Source organism: Parasteatoda tepidariorum, chromosome 1 (assembly GCF_982258835.1).
Source record: "Parasteatoda tepidariorum strain Cologne lab strain chromosome 1, Ptep-v5.0, whole genome shotgun sequence".
NCBI classification, from domain to species: Eukaryota; Metazoa; Arthropoda; class Arachnida; order Araneae; family Theridiidae; genus Parasteatoda; species Parasteatoda tepidariorum.
Genome location: NC_141755.1, coordinates 107748736 through 107767373, shown reverse-complemented (window position 1 = coordinate 107767373; position 18638 = coordinate 107748736). Strand labels below are relative to the sequence as shown.

At 30.3% G+C, this 18638-nt stretch overlaps 1 protein-coding gene across 1 annotated transcript in view; it reads right to left on the bottom strand.

The window, feature by feature from the left end:
• LOC107447749 (phospholipid-transporting ATPase ABCA1) overlaps positions 1 to 18638 on the bottom strand; it is a 49937-nt gene that overhangs the window by 14864 nt on the left and 16435 nt on the right. Inside the window, 7 exon segments of the mRNA XM_087157203.1 lie at positions 2302 to 2349; positions 9671 to 9809; positions 10680 to 10743; positions 12691 to 12905; positions 13727 to 13841; positions 15409 to 15647; positions 18316 to 18453. Of these exon segments, the coding sequence (XP_087013329.1) occupies positions 9703 to 9809; positions 10680 to 10743; positions 12691 to 12905; positions 13727 to 13841; positions 15409 to 15647; positions 18316 to 18453 (878 nt within the window). The 3' untranslated portion in view covers positions 2302 to 2349; positions 9671 to 9702.

Below are 18638 nucleotides of genomic sequence, written 5' to 3'. Positions count from 1 at the left end.
GATCATTACTGCAAATGGGTCGCAGATTAAACTCCCTTTACCGTTGGGCTAATCATGTAAGGTTTTCGTGATTTTTCTCTCGATGCCGTTTTCTGTCTAAGTGAAAAGATATATTTGACATTTATTGTCATTTAATGGAATTGCGGGAAACATGTAGAAAATATCTTTCGAAACAGTTAAGAGGAATAGCAAAAATATCACATTTGGTACAAAAAGTTACTTATTACTATATTGTGCAAAACCCTTTCCTTATAAAATGCTAAACATATAAACGGCAATTTAATAAATTCTTCAAACCTCTGGTCGAAAATATAATGACATTCTATTAACAGTTCTGTAAATCTATTACTATAATAAACAAATATTTAATGTATGAAGTTTAATTTTCTCATTTGTAATGTATACCAATGTTATGGAGTTTTAAAAATAGTTTTACTTTTACATAAAATTCTCAATTTGTTAAAATTTTTACAAATAATTTCAATCTTAAGCTTAATATTTCAATTTTTTAAATAATGGCAACTATGCAATATTTTTTTCTAAGAAGAATATAAAAATTGTTGGGATAGGTTTCGGTATTCAAAGTACAAATCGAATAGTTAAATAAGTCAAAGCTATAGAACCTATACCATTTAAGATCCAAAAACAACAAATTTATATTTTTCTTTCGAATGAAAGGCCGGGGAGGGGTTAATTGCTAAAATGGTTATTATCAAAATAAGCTTTATGTTTTATTGGTCAAAATTTATAGAAGGTAATATTTTACCTTTAAACAACAGCTCATTTTATTTTATTCCCGTCGTAGAGCATTGATACCGTAGCCAATGTCAGCTCCAATATCCTTTCAAGCATTGGGACAAACTAGCTTTGGTGAAAGACTTTTTGATGGAACTAACCCACATTTGTGTTAGATGGAGAAGAAAACCGCGAAAACCTCAAAGGGTCAGCCCGGCAGCAGGAGTACAACATTAACACATTGTTGTAAGTCGTTAGTCCGTATAAATGAAGGGAAATTTAGTATCTTTCATAAGCATATCTTATTACCTTCCTCCCCTTTTGCCTGAAAAAATAAGCTTAGGAGATTTCGTTATATTTTCAAAAACCCGAAATTTCATGTAGCATGAAGTTGAATATGATGTATTGTATAACAAAAGACCGATCAGATCTATGACGTTACTTAATCTCATCATAAAAGCAATATATTTCGTAAAATGCAAAGGAAACAATTAGATTTCAAAGGAAATTATTATTTAAAAAGGTTCTTTAGATGAAAAAAGTATTAATAAATTTAGTGCCGTTAATTTGCATCATGAATATTCGTCTGCCTGCATAATTAAACCAGTATCAGCCAAATTTTGGTTATAGAAAAAGAAAGCGTAAGATAAGGTTCGAACCCTAGCGATGGCTGATCAATACGAATTTCGCATCCGGCTCGCACCGATCACAGTGCTGACGCAAAATATCCTCAGTGGTAGATGGATCATGGGTTAGACCCTTGCCGACAGTCTAACCGTGGGAGGTTTTCGTCTTTTCCTCTCTATGAAACGAAATGCGGGTTAGTTAAATCAAAAAGTACTTCACGAAGAAAATTTCTCCCAATACTTGATCCAGGAGTTCCCTTGTCTTCTGGATTGGGTTCAAAATTACAGGACTACGGAGTTGAACATTAGTAGTCGTAAACCCCTAAAATTGGGTCGAATGTCCAACGACGGTTATAAAATGAAATTTACAAAGGGGTAGGAGTTAAATCAATTCTACAGATTCGGAAAAAACTTTTTCAAAGAGATTTTCACAACTGATTAAATGGTAGTTAATTAACATATACTTTGTTCTTTGATGGACATTGGACAGGGGGACATCTAATGACCAGCGTGTAAAAATACGTACTTTTTACTTTCGTTAAAAGTAACGGAAGTAAGAAAATTGCCATGCATGCATAAAAGCGAAAAATTTTCTTGATGGTATTTTTCCACTAACTATTTGGATAAAAAAAGCTCTTTTTAAGTTAAGGAAAATGAAAAAGATTGTGTACATCAAAATTTAAGTTTATTGGAATCAAAGTTTAGGAAAATATGCATCTTGTGTTCTGAAATCTGCTGTTTTGAGCGGAAAAAGAAAGCTTGCAAAAGGAACCGGTAGCAACGTTACTAAGGGTTTTAAATAGAAGTATAAATAGTATTACTCTAACTGGAATAAAAGCTAAAATTGCTTTTGAATCTTAATTTAGAAGTTAAAATTGAATTTATAATGGAAACAGGTTCAGATCTTAAAATTCATAAAACATGAGAATGAAATTCTTACCTGAATTAGGGAGTATCACATTATCAGAAAAGCAGGCTGCAACTTGTTCTGTAAAAATTGCAAATAAAATAATGTATAAATATGGTAATAGGCATTTCAAACCATAAAATTCAATAAAAAATTCATTAAAAAATTAATGATGCTCATATTTTACAAAATGCATGTGTGCACGGTGCAAAAGATCATAAGAGCAGGGAAAAACGAGACAGTATTTTATAGTTTGTCTATTTAAAGAACTCCCCTTAGGACAAAGTCTAAAACCGTCTACTGCTATGGAAATTAGAAAACAGCAGAAATAGTTTATCACAAGAGGGTACTTTTATTAACGTCAATGTTTCATTAAATTTGGTAATAAGCACTGCTGGTATTATGATAGTTTAAATTGGTGTAGTTTTAATAGGTAGCAAAATTACTAATGACGCAGTGTATTTTATTAGTCTATTTGGTACCTATTAAAACTGCATCAATTCTGTGCAATTTTATAATAGATACTGTTATTACAGGTTTGTATCACTAATGTGAATTATTTTTGTACCCAATTCCTTCTAAAGGGTCAAGTTTAAGAAGTAATCTAACCACACTATAGATCTGATTGAAAGGAAATTATAAGTAAATCAATCAAGCAATTTATTTCTGATTATTAGTCGTAAGTAAATTATACTTTTACAAGCTTTTAACTAATGTACTTTTTTATACATACATATACCTATAAATTAATTACATGTTTTACACTCAAATAATCATCTCATTTTGAAGAAAGTTGAACTCAAACATTCAAACTACTCATTTCTTTCCTACGGCATTCAAACATGTTTTGATTTTTGAGTTAGTGCCATCTTCAATTTTGATAGATTTTTTTCTCTTCTCTGAAATATTAGTTAATGTTGCATACTATTTTGCTTAAAGTTTAAGAAGAATTATAGTAAAAAATATATAAGAAGTAATCGTTATAGAAATTACTAATAAATTACTAATAGAATTTATATGGAGTTCACAAATTCTGATTTGTGATCATTTTAAAAAATAATTTCTTCTTGGAAAAGAAGACGAGGGGGGGGGGTGAAAATCCTTTTGCGCTAAGGCTAATTTGCGCATGATGCTTTTAAGGAGAGCGTTTAGCATTCTTTTTGGAGATCTTAAGAAAGTTAGAATCTCCAATAAGTTATTAAAAAAACTGTTGCATGACTGGTGAGTAAAATTACAAATTTATAACTGTTAATGATAATTTGTATAAGAAATGGTACAACTTTGGAGCCCCTGGGTTTAGACAATTAAAAAAATTAAGATTATTAGTGATAATAAAACGTTGCGTGAAATTTTGAAACTAAATAACAAAAATATATTAAAAACTTAGCTAGCTTTTTCTGTTTGAAATATTGAAATTCGTTAAAAAAATTCTCGAGATATAGAATAAGAATCAACAAATAAAATTAATATTAAGGGGCTCAAGATTTTGAGAACTTCCCTGAGCAAACTATATGAACCATATATCCTAGATAATGACTACCCCCTATATATAGGGGGACAGAAATACAAATCCGTCGAAAAAAAGGAACATGTTTTCTCAGTGAAAGTATATTTTGTTGACTGATTTCGTAACTTAAGGTATATTTTGAGCTAATTTAATACCGTATTTCAGGTCACTCCCTTGAACCATTAAGATTGAGTTTTAGAAAGTGAAGATTTGATTATTAGATTAAAAGTTATTCATGGTGGTATGCTTTTTTTAAAAGATAAATTATTTTTTTAAGATAAATTATTTAAGATAAATTATTTTTTTTTAAAAATAATTTATCTTAGAATTCTGAATTTTTCACGATTGTTAAACAAAAGTACAATTCATCGTAGAATTCTAAATTTTTCACGATAGTTAAACAAAAGTACAAAAATGATTTAAGTGCAAAGATTTTCGTGATACATCGATTTTTTATAAATTAATTTTCTTTAGATTTAAATGGGTTACAGTAGTTTTGCTGTAACTTAAGATATTTTTTTATACTTGGGTTAAATTGCTCAGGATAAAACAGGTTATAACACGTATATTTCTTCTCAGAAAATCGAAACTTTGGTAAGGAAAAATCCTCGCGATCCCTTAAGGGTGCATGATAGATGTGTGGTAAACAAAAGGTGCCTTCTTTTGAAGAACATGCAGAAATTTTAGGAATAACAGTAGAATTTCTTAGTTATGCATTGTTTTATACGTTAAACGAGTTCCTATAACGGGTTACGTTTTAAGGCGAAATTCAATTTTGCATTTGTCTATTTCGCAGTTAAGCAAAAAATATATTTTACTGAATATTATTTGGAAGATAGGTTTCACGGATTTTTTTGGTGGTTTAAGGGGATTTCTTACAGTAAACTTAAATTTGACGGCAGACAATGTTGTTGGTTGGATGGTTTATGGTGTTTCAGATTTGAAGAGGATAAGTTAGTTAAAACTTAATTTGACCATAACTCTTTTTGAGGGGTAATCTAACAATCATTTAATGATTACTGAGAAATCGAATTTTGAAAAGGTCATATTTTTAAAATTCGATTTTTCAAGAACTATTCGGCCACTTTTGCTCAAAATTTGTATTTTGCAAGTAAAATTACATCCTTTAAAGAAGTGTAAAAAATTATACACTTTACAATTCAAAACGTTTCAGACTTATGTTAAATAAATTAATATAAAATGCTAAATATTTACAAAAAGTTATTTTCTTAATGGATAGAACTGTATACGAGCAGTAACTGCGAAACCGAAACCGGTACGAGCTGTAACCGAACGAGCTGTAACCGAAAAGTGGCGAAATACGCAAAAAAGTAAAATTAACATTAAGGTAGGGGAGCACAGCCTGCGGCCCGCGGGGCAAATGCGCCCCTCCGACTAAGGAAGTGCGGTCCGCGAGAGCTTCTAAACACAATAAAAAATAAACAAAAATTTCAAAAATAATCAAAAAATTTCGAAAATTTTTAATCGCACTTTTGAGTCATCACGTTTTGACACACTCAATTTTTACAGATTCTATAGTAAATGCTATAGAACGCTTGCTTTAAGCCGATTTTATCGTAAATCTAGATGATTATTTAAGCAGTATTAACGCTTTTCAACGTAATTTCGAAAATCCCGTTATTATTACGACATTACTACATTATTACGACACGCGAGTTTCAGATCGTCCATTTAAATAAACTCTTTTGGCTCACTGTATTTTTGTCAATTTCGTTGTAAAGTGACTTTTTATCTTTCTTTTTTTCGGCAGCTATTACTATGCATTTCCACATAGTATAAAAAATTCCGATGATTTTTATACGACATGCGAATTTTCAATCGCACATTTGACTAGCTTTATTCAGCATAAATTTAAGTGATTTTTTTGAAAATTATTTTATACTTTTCCACGTGATTTTGACTATCCCGTGATTTAATTACGATGTTATTACGACACGCGAATTTCTAATCGGGCGATACTTTATTTCGGTACAGTTTTATCGTAAATCCTAATTATTTTTCTCTCGTTTCTTCGGCAACGAATTTGATTTGGTTGAATGTCGTAATGAATGGTGATTTGGTCGAATACCGAATATTCGGCGGGAAAAAAAATCGGCCGAATACTGTATATTCTAAGCCAAATAGCGACATTTTTTAGCAGCATAGCAACATCGAAACCAAAATTCCATTTCTAAGTATAATATTTTCTGGAAAAACGTATTCAGAAAACAAAGCTAAAAAATAAGGCCTATCAAAAACGCTTTTGAGAATGCCGCACTCATCATAAAAACTGTATACAAAAGGGAAGCAAAGAAAATAAAAATTGATTTTAATTTTCGAAGAAAAATTTTAAGGCTGAACATCTCAGTTTTCCAGTTACCAGAAAAAGTACAGAAAAAAGACTAAGTCTAACAGAAATGCTGTTAAAAATTGCCACGTTTTGATAAAAACGTCCATAAAAAGATTTTTCTTCAAAAAGAGAAAAACAAATGCTAGATAGGAACAAAAACATAAAGTGTTCAAATGTCGAAAAACATAAAATTTTTCAAGTGAAAATTTTTGAAATCAATTTTTAGAACTAAAAGTATCGATAAAAATGACGAAATTGACCTATCTGAATATATTTTTTTAAAGAAAAAGCAGAAGTGCAAAAACTTGAGTTCACTATAAAGTAATCTAGTTTCAATTCTCCAAATTTTGTTTTTCCACTTGTCATCTAGAAGATAAATTTACAAGCCATGTTCAGAAACATGGATATTAAAATTTAACAAACTTGTATAAAAATTATTTCGAATAATAAACAATACACTTACGTAGTATATAGTTAAAAATAAGATTTTATATTATTCTTTATCATATCTATACAAATTCAAAAAAAAAAGCTAGAAAAATACTTTTCTGAAAAATACTGTGTTGAATATTTTGCCGATCATTTGACCAACTAAAAGTTTGACAAAAGGGCCAAATACTCATTACTTTAAATGCACTAATTTATTGCAGCCTGAGAAATTCACAAAGTGGTGGAAAATGGGAACTGCTCACTGTTTGTAATTTTGATTTTAATTTCTTGTTCCTTTTTGTGATCTTTTCTGGTAAAAGAAAGAAAACGTTTACTATATAAAAAAAATCTAATATTCAATAAAAAAAATAAAGTACAATAAGTATTGAATTTTATTTTGAACTATAAAAGTTATGCTTTTATTTTAGGCTTTTGTTTAAACCTTATAAATTTTCCTCAATTGAAATGTTTAATTCAAATTTGCATCACTTAATACAGGGTGCGTAGCCAAATTATTCAACAAAAGCTATTTTAAGCACTTTTCAAGCACTCAAAAAATATTTTTAAGCACTTTAAAAAATACCATAACTAGGCAGAATTGGAAAGTTTTTGACAATTGACGATTTTATCTTGTTTTAACCATCGTGTCAAAAAAAAAACCTTTTGGCATTGTTCTTGACAACTGTCAAAAATCAATGAAATTTTGAATCACGTAAAACGAATGGCGTTTTCAAACGCTACGGACTGACAATACGCCGAAATAGATTGGGATTGAATGAATTGTAAAAACGTAAAACAATGTGAATTGTGTCTTTTTGCATAATTCGAAGCGAAAATCACCATAGTAAAGGAAAAATCTCATTTTGAAAAGGGGAAAATTAAGCACTTTCTAAAAACCTCCAATGAAAAGAGCACCTTTAAGGGCTTTTAAAAAACGAAAATTGAAAATAAGCACCTTTAAGCACTTTTTAAAAACGCTACGCACTCACACTGTAGTATAGACAATATATTAAGAGGAAACACACAATCACTGTTTGACTATATTAGTCTAGCTATACTAGTTTTAATTGCTAGAAAAAGTTAAGGAAATAAGGAACAGCTTGACATATTGAAATCAAATAATGCCATAATAAATGAAATAGTTTATCATAGCTGAAATATCATCCTTAAATATCCTCATAGATAGAGCTTTGAGAGGTCACCACTTAGAAAATAAGAAATCCCGCATTTTCCCTGTTATTTTTAAATTCCCTCTATTTTCCAGGTTTTGTTTATTCTTTTTGTGGAGTGGCAACCCTGCTAAATAGCTCTAAAAAAGTACCCTCTCAAGGATAAACAGAAAATAAAGCACAGGAAAAATTTTACGCAATTCATATGCAAATGCATATTATTTTCAAAATTAATGAGCAGACAATGATTAATTTGAAGTTTAGGAGGTTTCTTTTTTATTGGGATACGGTTATCTGATTGTTTACGTAAAGGAAATTTTCCTGTTTTAAACTTTGTAACTAAAAGATTATGACTCTTAAGACGATCAAAAAATTTTAGAATTTCTAAAAATTAAACATATTAGACTATGACATAATTGTATGCAAATAATGCTTTTTCATAGATTGAATTTTTTTTTAAATGTTTTAAAATAAAACATTATCATTTTTGTTAATATTAATAACCTAAGCCAAAGATTAACTCCCTGAGGGACTACTTTTAATTAATACATTAGATAGGATAATATTTATTTCCATATATAATATATCAATTTAATGAAGCAATAATTATTTTAAAATTGATTACAGATAAATTATTTATAATTAAAAATATAAAATACTAAAAACTCCATTGAGTAAATTTAAATTTTGCATACTCAATAATTTTCTAAATCGTTTTAATTACATTCAAATAAATATTTAATTGCATGACATTTGGATTCAATTGGTTAAATTAATTAGTAGTTCAATTAATAAAATTTTTGAAGTAAAACCAACAAATATTTTACGTGTCAGGTTTACAAAGCTACCACAATAATCTTACTTTTCTTTCAAATAAATAACTGTTATAAACAAATGTTACTATGGTGGAATAGGAAAATACATATAAAAAAATGAATATTTATTTTCACTTTCTTAAGAAAATTATTATTTTACATTTAATAAAAAGACGATTTTAGTAAAGAGAAATTTCTCTAAAAACTATATTAATATGAAATGTTCAATCAGTTAAACAAAACGACCTAAATCAACAAATCAAATATGATTTTGCTTAAAAAAAGAAAATACGTTTTTTTCCAACTTCTTTCTTCTAAAACATATTTTGAAAATTCGTTTGCTTAAAATAAAACAAATGATTTTACTGGAAAAAAAAAGAATTACTAAATCATAATTTTGGTTGATCATTTTAAATTTAGTTATCAGTAGTAACCTTTTAAGATGGTTTTAATAATGAATTAAGAATCGATTTTAAAATATGTTGGTTTTCTCTTACAAATTCTCAATATATTAGAAAGCATTAACAATAGCTAACTTTTAAAATAATAATAATAACTTTTAATAATAATAATAACTTTTAAGATTTTCTAAAACTTCCCAAATTAAAAAAATCTTTATGAATAACATATAGGTTAAAACTTTAAAAGCAAAAAAAAAATTAAATAGTAAAAAATATAATAGTTCACAATATAATAGTTTTCAGGAATCTAAAATTTCATACAAATTTCTTATAAACTTTTCAAGAATTCTTGATGAAATCAAAAGCTTAGAAAAAGTGGCAAAACCAAGTTGAGTTACCAGCTATATTAATAAAAAATTTTACAGTATTTTTACATAAGCTTTCCAATTTTAAGGATTTTATTTTTATTTTTCCAAAATTAAAAAAATTTTTTTTTATTAAATCAAAAGCCGATAAAAAACTAGCGATTCTATTAGAATTTACATCTATGCTCAAGCTTCTAATCAATAGAAAACCCAGTGAGGTCTAAAACTTTTTTGACGTAGGAACTATAAAACCACTTAAGCAAATAAGCTAATAATATTACAGCCTCTAAAGCAAAACAGTATGAATTACTACTTAGCAAAAGTTCTAATATAAATCATTTAAGCATAAAATGTTTTATCCTTTACCTGTTTCTTCAGAAGTCATGGCTTTTTTATTATCACTGATTTCTTAACCTAGCTATACTGTGAAGTTTTAGGTGTAATAATGTGCTTCTGAAACAGAACCACTTGCTCCTTTTCTTATCCATGTTTTGAGCAAGTTCATCTGCAAATAATGATTTCTATTAGCCCAAAGCTGTTTCATTGGTTGAACTTGTTATGTGAAATTGTAATTGAAAAGTAAAATTGAAAAGTATTAGAGTAAAAAAAAGTGGTAAAAGGGTTGAAAAAAAGATTTAAAAAAAAAAAAAAAAACAGAAAACAGGTAGTTAAAAACAAATTAGTTTACTACTTCAAATATATTTTGATTTCAATAATTTTCTCAAAATGATAGTTCGGACAAATAATTACTGACAATTATGACAATAACATGTTTTGTAAAATTTAAATTGAAAAGTTTAGGGTTGAAAAAGTGATAAAAGGGTTTAAAAAAATTAGAAAACAAGTAGCTAAAAACATATCAGTTAGCTACTTCAAATATATTTTGATTTTAATAATTTTTTTCAAAATGATAGTTTTGATTTTAAATGATAGTTCAGACAAATGATTAATGACAATAACATGTTATGTAAAATTTGAATTGAAAAGTTTGGGGTTAAAAAAAGTGATGAAAGGGTAAAAAAAAAATTAAAAAGATGAAAGAAAACTAAAAAACATGAAGTTAAAAACAAAACAGTTAGCTGCTTCAAATATATTTTGATTTTGATCATTTTCTCAAAATGATAGTTCTGACAAATGATTCAAGACATTAACATGTTATGTAAAATTTTAACTGAAAAGATTGACGTTAAATAAGGTGATAAAAGGGTTAAAAAAATTTAAAAGATTAAAAAAAAACTAAAAAAAATATGAAGTTAAAACACATCAGTTAGCTGCTTCAAATATATTTTTGTTCTAATCATTTTCTTAAAATGATAGTACTGATTTTTAAATGAAAATTCTGACAAATGATTAATGAAAATTTTCTTCAATTTACTCTCAGGCGTTGCTTCATCTGCGGGTTCAACAATTCCAGCTTCTCCAGTAACTTTCAAGAAAACCTATTTAATGAAAAAGAGATTGTGAATTCAAAGACTGCCACTAATAAAATCAGCCACTTTTTTAAATGTATAAAACATGTAAAAATCATCCTTTAATAAAAACTCGATTTCTGTTTAATGAAATCAAAGCAGAAAAATTATTGAATACCCATCCACATTCACTAATCATCACTCACTCACTGACTGAGAAATATTGAAGCAGCTGTGGTCCGGGTCACCAATTAAAAAGGTAACTCGAGACAGAATTGAGTCAACACGTCTTATATACTAGTAAACTGATGTTTAATAATTGTAGTGATAGTTACCCTACGATAATTCCTCACCAGAATTTTATCAGGGATTAAATTAGATGAATGAATACCACTAGTTACCGTATTTGCGAAAGACCGGAACTCTTATTAAGTTCACCGAATTTCGAGTGTTTGCCGTGAGAGCTGTATTAAGTTCACGGTTGCGTGTGTGTGGTCTCTCCTGTGCTGCTACTAGCAGTCGAGTTTGTACAGCATCTCGTTGTGTGTACATGAGATGAGAAGCCACAATGTGAGGACGACCATGACACAGTCACAAATAGCAAGTCAACAGTTCAATGTGAACCATTCATTGAAGTAGGCATGAAAATATCACATCCGGGTCACCAATGTGGGGATGGTGTTATCGATAATGTCAACCTTCATCTATTAAAAAGTACCCCAAGATACCGTATTTGCGAAAGACCGGAACTCTTATTAAGTTCACCGAATTTCGAGCGTTTGCCGTGAGAGCTGTATTAAGTTCACGGTTGTGTGCGTGTGGTCTCTCCTGTGCTGCTACTAGCAGTCGAGTTTGTACAGCATCTCGTTGTGTGTACATGAGATGAGAAGCCACAATGTGAGGACGGCCATGACACAGTCACAAATAGCAAGTCAACAGTTCAATGTGAACCATACATTGAAGTAGGCATGAAAATATCACACCCGGGTCACCAATGTGGGGATGGTGTTATCGATAATGTCAACCTTCATCTATTAAAAAGTACCCCAAGATACCGTATTTGTGAAAGACCGGAACTCTTATTAAGTTCACCGAATTTCGAGCGTTTGCCGTGAGAGCTGTATTAAGTTCACGGTTGTGTGTGTGTGGTCTCTCCTGTGCTGCTACTAGCAGTCGAGTTTGTACAGCATCTCGTTGTGTGTACATGAGATGAGAAGCCACAATGTGAGGACGACCATGACACAGTCACAAATAGCAAGTCAACAGTTCAATGTGAACCATACATTGAAGTAGGCATGAAAATATCACACCCGGGTCACCAATGTGGGGATGGTGTTATCGATAATGTCAACCTTCATCTATTAAAAAGTACCCCAAGATACCGTATTTGTGAAAGACCGGAACTCTTATTAAGTTCACCGAATTTCGAGCGTTTGCCGTGAGAGCTGTATTAAGTTCACGGTTGTGTGTGTGTGGTCTCTCCTGTGCTGCTACTAGCAGTCGAGTTTGTACAGCATCTCGTTGTGTGTACATGAGATGAGAAGCCACAATGTGAGGACGACCATGACACAGTCACAAATAGCAAGTCAACAGTTCAATGTGAACCATACATTGAAGTAGGCATGAAAATATCACATCCGGGTCACCAATGTGGGGATGGTGTTATCGATAATGTCAACCTTCATCTATTAAAAAGTACCCCAAGATAGAATCGAGTTAATGTGTTTTATATACTAGTGAATTGATGCTTAATAACCGTAGTTACGCTACACAACCACAGCAAGTTTCAAAAGAAATTCAAATGTAAATAAATTAAAGAACAGATTGAACATCTTGCAAATTTAATGAAGTAAAGCTCAACTGAAGGGTACCTACTTCGTAAGCTATTTTTATTAAACTAAAAAGAAGTGAGCTAGACGAATAATTTTAAACTGCATAAAAAAAGAGATTTATTTGAATGACGTAATGAAAGTCTACCTCTTCGAGTGAAGTGTCGGATATGCCGTAACTGCTGATATGTAATTCGTCCAGATTACCGTCCATTGCTTTGAAAAGTCTCTGCAACTCTCCAGATCTCTGCGCAGAGGGAGGTATGAGATAAAACACTTCAGAGCCAACATCTTCCACCAAATTTACATCTGGTACGTGGTTATGAATGAACCGTATCACTTGTGATATGGTACAAGAGCCACCTAAGAAAATTTAAAAAAATAACACAATGCTGCATTTTACACATTTTAGGGCAATAGTTAATCACTATCTAGATTTTTTTCAGTACATATGAAATGCTTAAACTTTTGCTTGTGGCACCTGTAACACCTGTAATTCTGATTCATAATTTGTACCAGCCATAAGAAAATGGTATATGAAAATATTTTACAGATATATTTTAGTAAGATTTACATCTGGAGGTAAAAACAATATTTTTTATTAATTAGGTTTACAAATTCACAATAATCAAATTTTATAAAATCATCAAAAAACTTTGACTTTAAGGAGATATAATTATTGACTTTGCCAATCTTCATCAATCAAAAGGTACCTCAAGACTAATATACTAGTGAATTGGTATTTAATAATTTTAGTGGTATACATGCCACATTACTCCCCTTCCAGAATTTTATCAGTGATAGAATTCAATGAACGAATGACTAATTGATGCTATTTATTTGTTCTTTTCACGCATAATTTTTTTTACTTTATTTATTTATTGTCTGGGAGAGTAGTATTTACTTCAAAAGATTTTTGAGTGCTATTTTACGATCAAACCAACTACTCACGATTACGATCAAACTATTACGATCAAACCAACTGAACTAACTCTAACCGCGAATGATAAAATTGAATAATACTTGGTTGGGTTAAAATGAATGATTAAGTACTGAGCAAAAGATCGAAATAAAAATAAAAGGGAGCTTTAAAGAGTGTTTAAACACTTTTGAATTGCTTGAAAAATAATAAATAAAAGAAACACTGAACTAAAACATGAATTGATAAGAAATTAGATGCTTACCCCAAGGAGAACTGAACGTGGAATTAAATCCATTGTCAGATAGAACATTGTTTTCAGATAAATCTGATTTTGAATCAACTGTAGACATATCTGCTACACCCTTCTCCGTCATTTCCTAGAAAAGAAGATGCATGTCCAAGTCATGCCACATTGGTAAGGGTTACAATGAACTGGAAACTAAGTAATCTGTTAGTGTAAATTATTTTTTAAATTATATTTCCTACAAAAGTAGATCTGTTTTATGGAAAATATTGAAGTCTGATTTAATACAAATGCCAATACAATGAAATAAGGCTATAAGCCTCCTTACAATTGCAGAGTTCGTGGTTATTGCATGGAAACTGGCTGCATGCTGGTAACAATTTGTGATTAGCTAAAAGCTAAAATTTACAAAAAGGAACTAAACAAAAATTTTCCCATAGGATTAATATGAAATGCATTGACAAGGTCTGGAAAAAACCTGAAATGTTATGTTTTCATTTTCTTGCGAAAAATGAATTCCAAATGAATTTTAACTAATTTCTAAAATGAAATTTTGCAATTGAAAGTATCTATTAAACACAATAATATATTTTGTAAAATACAGCTGGAGTATTTTTTTTTTGTTAAATAACTAATATTGTAAAATACCCTGATTTAATTCAACTCTAATCTGAATAATTTTAAAGCTGCTTAATAGTTTATGGTGTTTTGGGTAATAGAACTACTATGTCACAGCAGTGTGTGCAGCATATTTAGCTTTGCCATGGAAACAAAAATTTGTAAATAAAAATATTATAATAAAAATATCACAGACTTAGAATTTTTCCATTGTATTGCTGATCAATACAGAGGTTACTGCTATTGGTGTAATGCTTAATGTATCCTCCAAATTTTCCAAACAAGTTTGAAATTTCTGTAGAATTACAGCACTAGTATAGAATTTATATACAGGTGGTTATCAAAATAATGGAAACACCCTAGATTTTGAAGGCTTGGGAATTGCTGTTCTGCCGTAAATGTTCTCTTTATGAAGGTATCTCCTAACTGTAATTGTTGACACTGGAGAATCCAGATGCGGATTGAGCTCTGTGGTCACTGTGGCTGCAGTTGTTTTCCTTTTAGACATTACAATCCGCTTCAATACCCGTCGGTCTCTTTCACTCAGCTTCTACTTCCGTTCACTATTTTGCTTTGTTAAACTTGTCTTTCCGAGCTGTGTGTATGCTGTAATGAATTTAGACACCGTACCTCTAGAAACGCCTAAAAGCTGGGATGTTTCGGTCAGTGTTGCTCCAACTAGTCGGGCTCCTACAATTTGGCCTCTCTGAAAATCTGTGAGGTCTGACATTTTACGCTTCTGACAAAAAATCAAAACGTAGGTAACTCCGCTAAAGCTCTCTCATACCACCTAATATATGTACTTTTTATATTAAAAAAAACTGGTAGCTAAGATTATATTTTAATGCTTATGAAGCGAATTCTTAAATGACCCTTTTATTCACAAGTGTTTCCATTATTTTGATAATCACCTGTATGTAAGTAATTTCTTGCCCTTATAGTTTTTTATCAATACGAGGGACGCGGCACAATCAGAATTTTTGCTCTCTCCCAAATATGGGTGACACGTCAGTGAACGTGTTAAACGGTGTTCAATGGTTGAAAAAAATATCGTACATATTTTTCGACGGAGTTCTACTTACACTAGTGCTTTTGGTGGTGGAGTTATCTTTCACTGTACTCGAAGATCCCCTGCTGTTTCTCTGAGGGAGATTGTAATCGCAAGACTTCACCAGAGTCAGGTAGTATCCGTTGCCAAACCGGGTTTTCAAAAACAAAGAGGATCCACAACACCGCAACTTCCCGTTGCTTATAACCACTATTCGATCACCCAGTAAATCGGCTTCATCCATGTGGTGAGTAGTTAATATGACTGTACAACCTGTATAAGAGAATTAGCAAATTTAAGGATTTGTTCAAAATAATTAACTGCGTTTATATGTATTTTAAAATATTCTAATAAGGAGAAAAAAACAGCAGTAAACTTATTTATGAAGAAAAACATTTGTATAGTGAGCAAAATAAAAAATGGACCACACTGAATAACTTTTGATCTAATGATCGGAAGATCACTGAATAACTTTTGATCAAAAAAAATAATTGTAGAAACACGCAAAAAACTTAAAATTCTTTAGAAAAAATGACATATCACATAAAAATTTTATTTCTGTTTTTCAAACTAATTTCAGGGAACTTGGAAAAAGTAATTTGCAGCATCCACAATGTAGAGGCATTAATTTAAAGTGTCTCGATAAAAATCTTTCAGCATTTTGAATTTTTTATGGAAAATTTTATTTCTCCAAAAACATAAGAAAAAGTTTTAATGATTCATTAAAAAATGCAAGTTATTCATATACAGTAATAACATTACAATAATTAAATTATCGACAGAGAAAGTTAATAAGGTGTAAAAATTAAATTTTTTAAAAAGAATGAAATGTAAAAAACGTTAAATTGTTTTCCATTTAAAATTTTTATCCATACACAGTTAGAGATTTCGATTATGTCAACCTTCATCCATCAAAAGGTACCTCAAGATTGAATTGAGTTCATCATCATCATAGTTGGCCAGACAGCCCAAGGTGAGCCAATGCCTTCCTCTGAATATTTCTCCATGACGACTTCCGATTTATCTTTGATCTCCAATTTTTTTCATTAATTGCGAGAAAATCAGACTCCACTGACAAGGGAAACTAGGGAAGTGTGACTCGCCAATTTTGAAATAAACTAGTGGGATGTATGCCTTATGAGGAACAGTTTTAGGGGGCAACATTCGTTTCGGCCCATAGAAGGTCTTGTGAGAGATAAAAAATAATTCAATATATGGAAAAATCGGTATTTTATTAGTTCAATGCAGACTATTAGTTATTGTAATTGTCTCATAATCCAATTAATTAGTAATTAATTGGATAATTAATTAATTTTTTAATTAGTAAATTAATCAGAAATTATTAATTAATTAATTGATTTGCAATTACATACTCCAATTAATTTGGAAAGTTTTTTGAAAAAAAAAATTAAAAAAATTTGATGTCAATTTTTTTTTTTCAAATTAACCTAACAGGTTTTTCTGAAAATCTGCAGATACATAAATTTTTCAAAATTAATTTTAACAATAAATATGCATTATATAGTACGTGAAAGTAATTAATTATCCAATTAATTACAAAGTAATTGGAGTATGAGACAATTACAATAACTAATAGTCTGCACTGAAGTAATAGAATACTGATTTTTCCATATATTGAATTATTTTTTTATCTCTCACAAGACCTTCTATGGGCCGAAACGAATGTTGCCCCCTAAAATTATTCCTCATAAGGCATACATCCCACTAGTTTATTTCAAAATTAGCGAGTCACACTTCGCTAGTTTCCCTTGTGAGTCAGCCCATCTCAACCGCGGCCTTCCCCGCTTTCTTTTCCCAGTGGGTCTATAAAGCAGTATCTTTTTTATTGTGTTGTCGTCACTCATTCGAATCACGTGGGCGATCTAATTCATTCTATTTATTTTAATGTATTTAATAATATCAGGTTGTTTATAAATCTTGCACAGTTCAAAGTTAAATCTCCAGTTATTGTTTTCATTTACACCACCAAGTATACCCCGCAATATCTCTCTCTCAAATATTGCGATACAATTTTCTTCCAATTTTGTCATTGTCCAAGCTTCAGAAGCGTGATTGAATTGAGTTAAGACGTCTTATATACTAGTGAATTTATGTTTAATAATCATAGTGGTAGTTATGCCACACAGTAAAGCACTGACTATCCAGATAAATAAGAGCTACAGGATTAAAGAAAACTCTGGATAAACTGTTAACAATGGTTGAGGTAATATTTTTTAAAATAACTTCGCTTCACAGCTTTTCCAGGTTCATGACTGACAATTATAGTGCCACACTCGGTTATAGAAGCTAATGTTTAACTTGGAATGCCTGTTGGAAGTTGTTATGGAGAAATCTTCAGAGGAAGGCATTGGCCCACATTGGGCTGTCTGGTCAACTATGATGATTATGATGAGAATGCCAGTTGAGTTCACTTTCCTTAGCATCTGAAATGAACTCTTCATCAAAATTTTTGGGTTCATTTGAATCTTTAAATTCTGAAATAAATTTTTCTGGGTTTCCATTGTATAATAGTTCTCTAGGTCAGGTCTTAAAAGTGATGATTAAATAGGGAAAAATTTTAAACACTAAACTACTTTTAACTATAGTTAATGTATAACACCATAAGCTAAGTATGGGCACTATTTATTTTTTAAAAATTAGAATTTGAACTGCATTTTTAATTTTATACAGATATAGCCATTTTTTTTTATCAGTCACTTATTTTTTTTTTTTAGTTTCAGAAAAACGTAAAAATGTAATTTCAGTAATTGTCACACCCCTTGACTTAATGGCTTACGACAACAACAGATAATGGTGCTTTAAAATGCTTTGTCTTGTTTAAAAAATATGTTATTATCATTAATAAAACAAACTTCCTAAATAAATAGTTAGAGATTAATAAAAAAAATACATTAAGCTAAAAAATCATACAATGCATTACCTGAGTTGTATTTCAAAAGCAATTCCCAAATGGATCTCCTGGCATAAGGATCTACACCAGCTGTAGGCTCATCTAAAATAAAGGTTTGAGATCCACCCACAAACGCTATACCAATAGACAATTTTCTTTGCACGCCACCTGAAAATTAAGATAAAATACCGCAGTTTCAGTTATGCACATTATAACTATTACTCAAATAATTGACACCAAGAAAAATAATAAGTTAGAAAAGTTTGATTGGTTTAATAATTGGTCTCACATAAAAGTTCTTACGTTTGCATTGCTGCAAAAACATGGAAAAAATCCAGTAGATTTTACAAAAT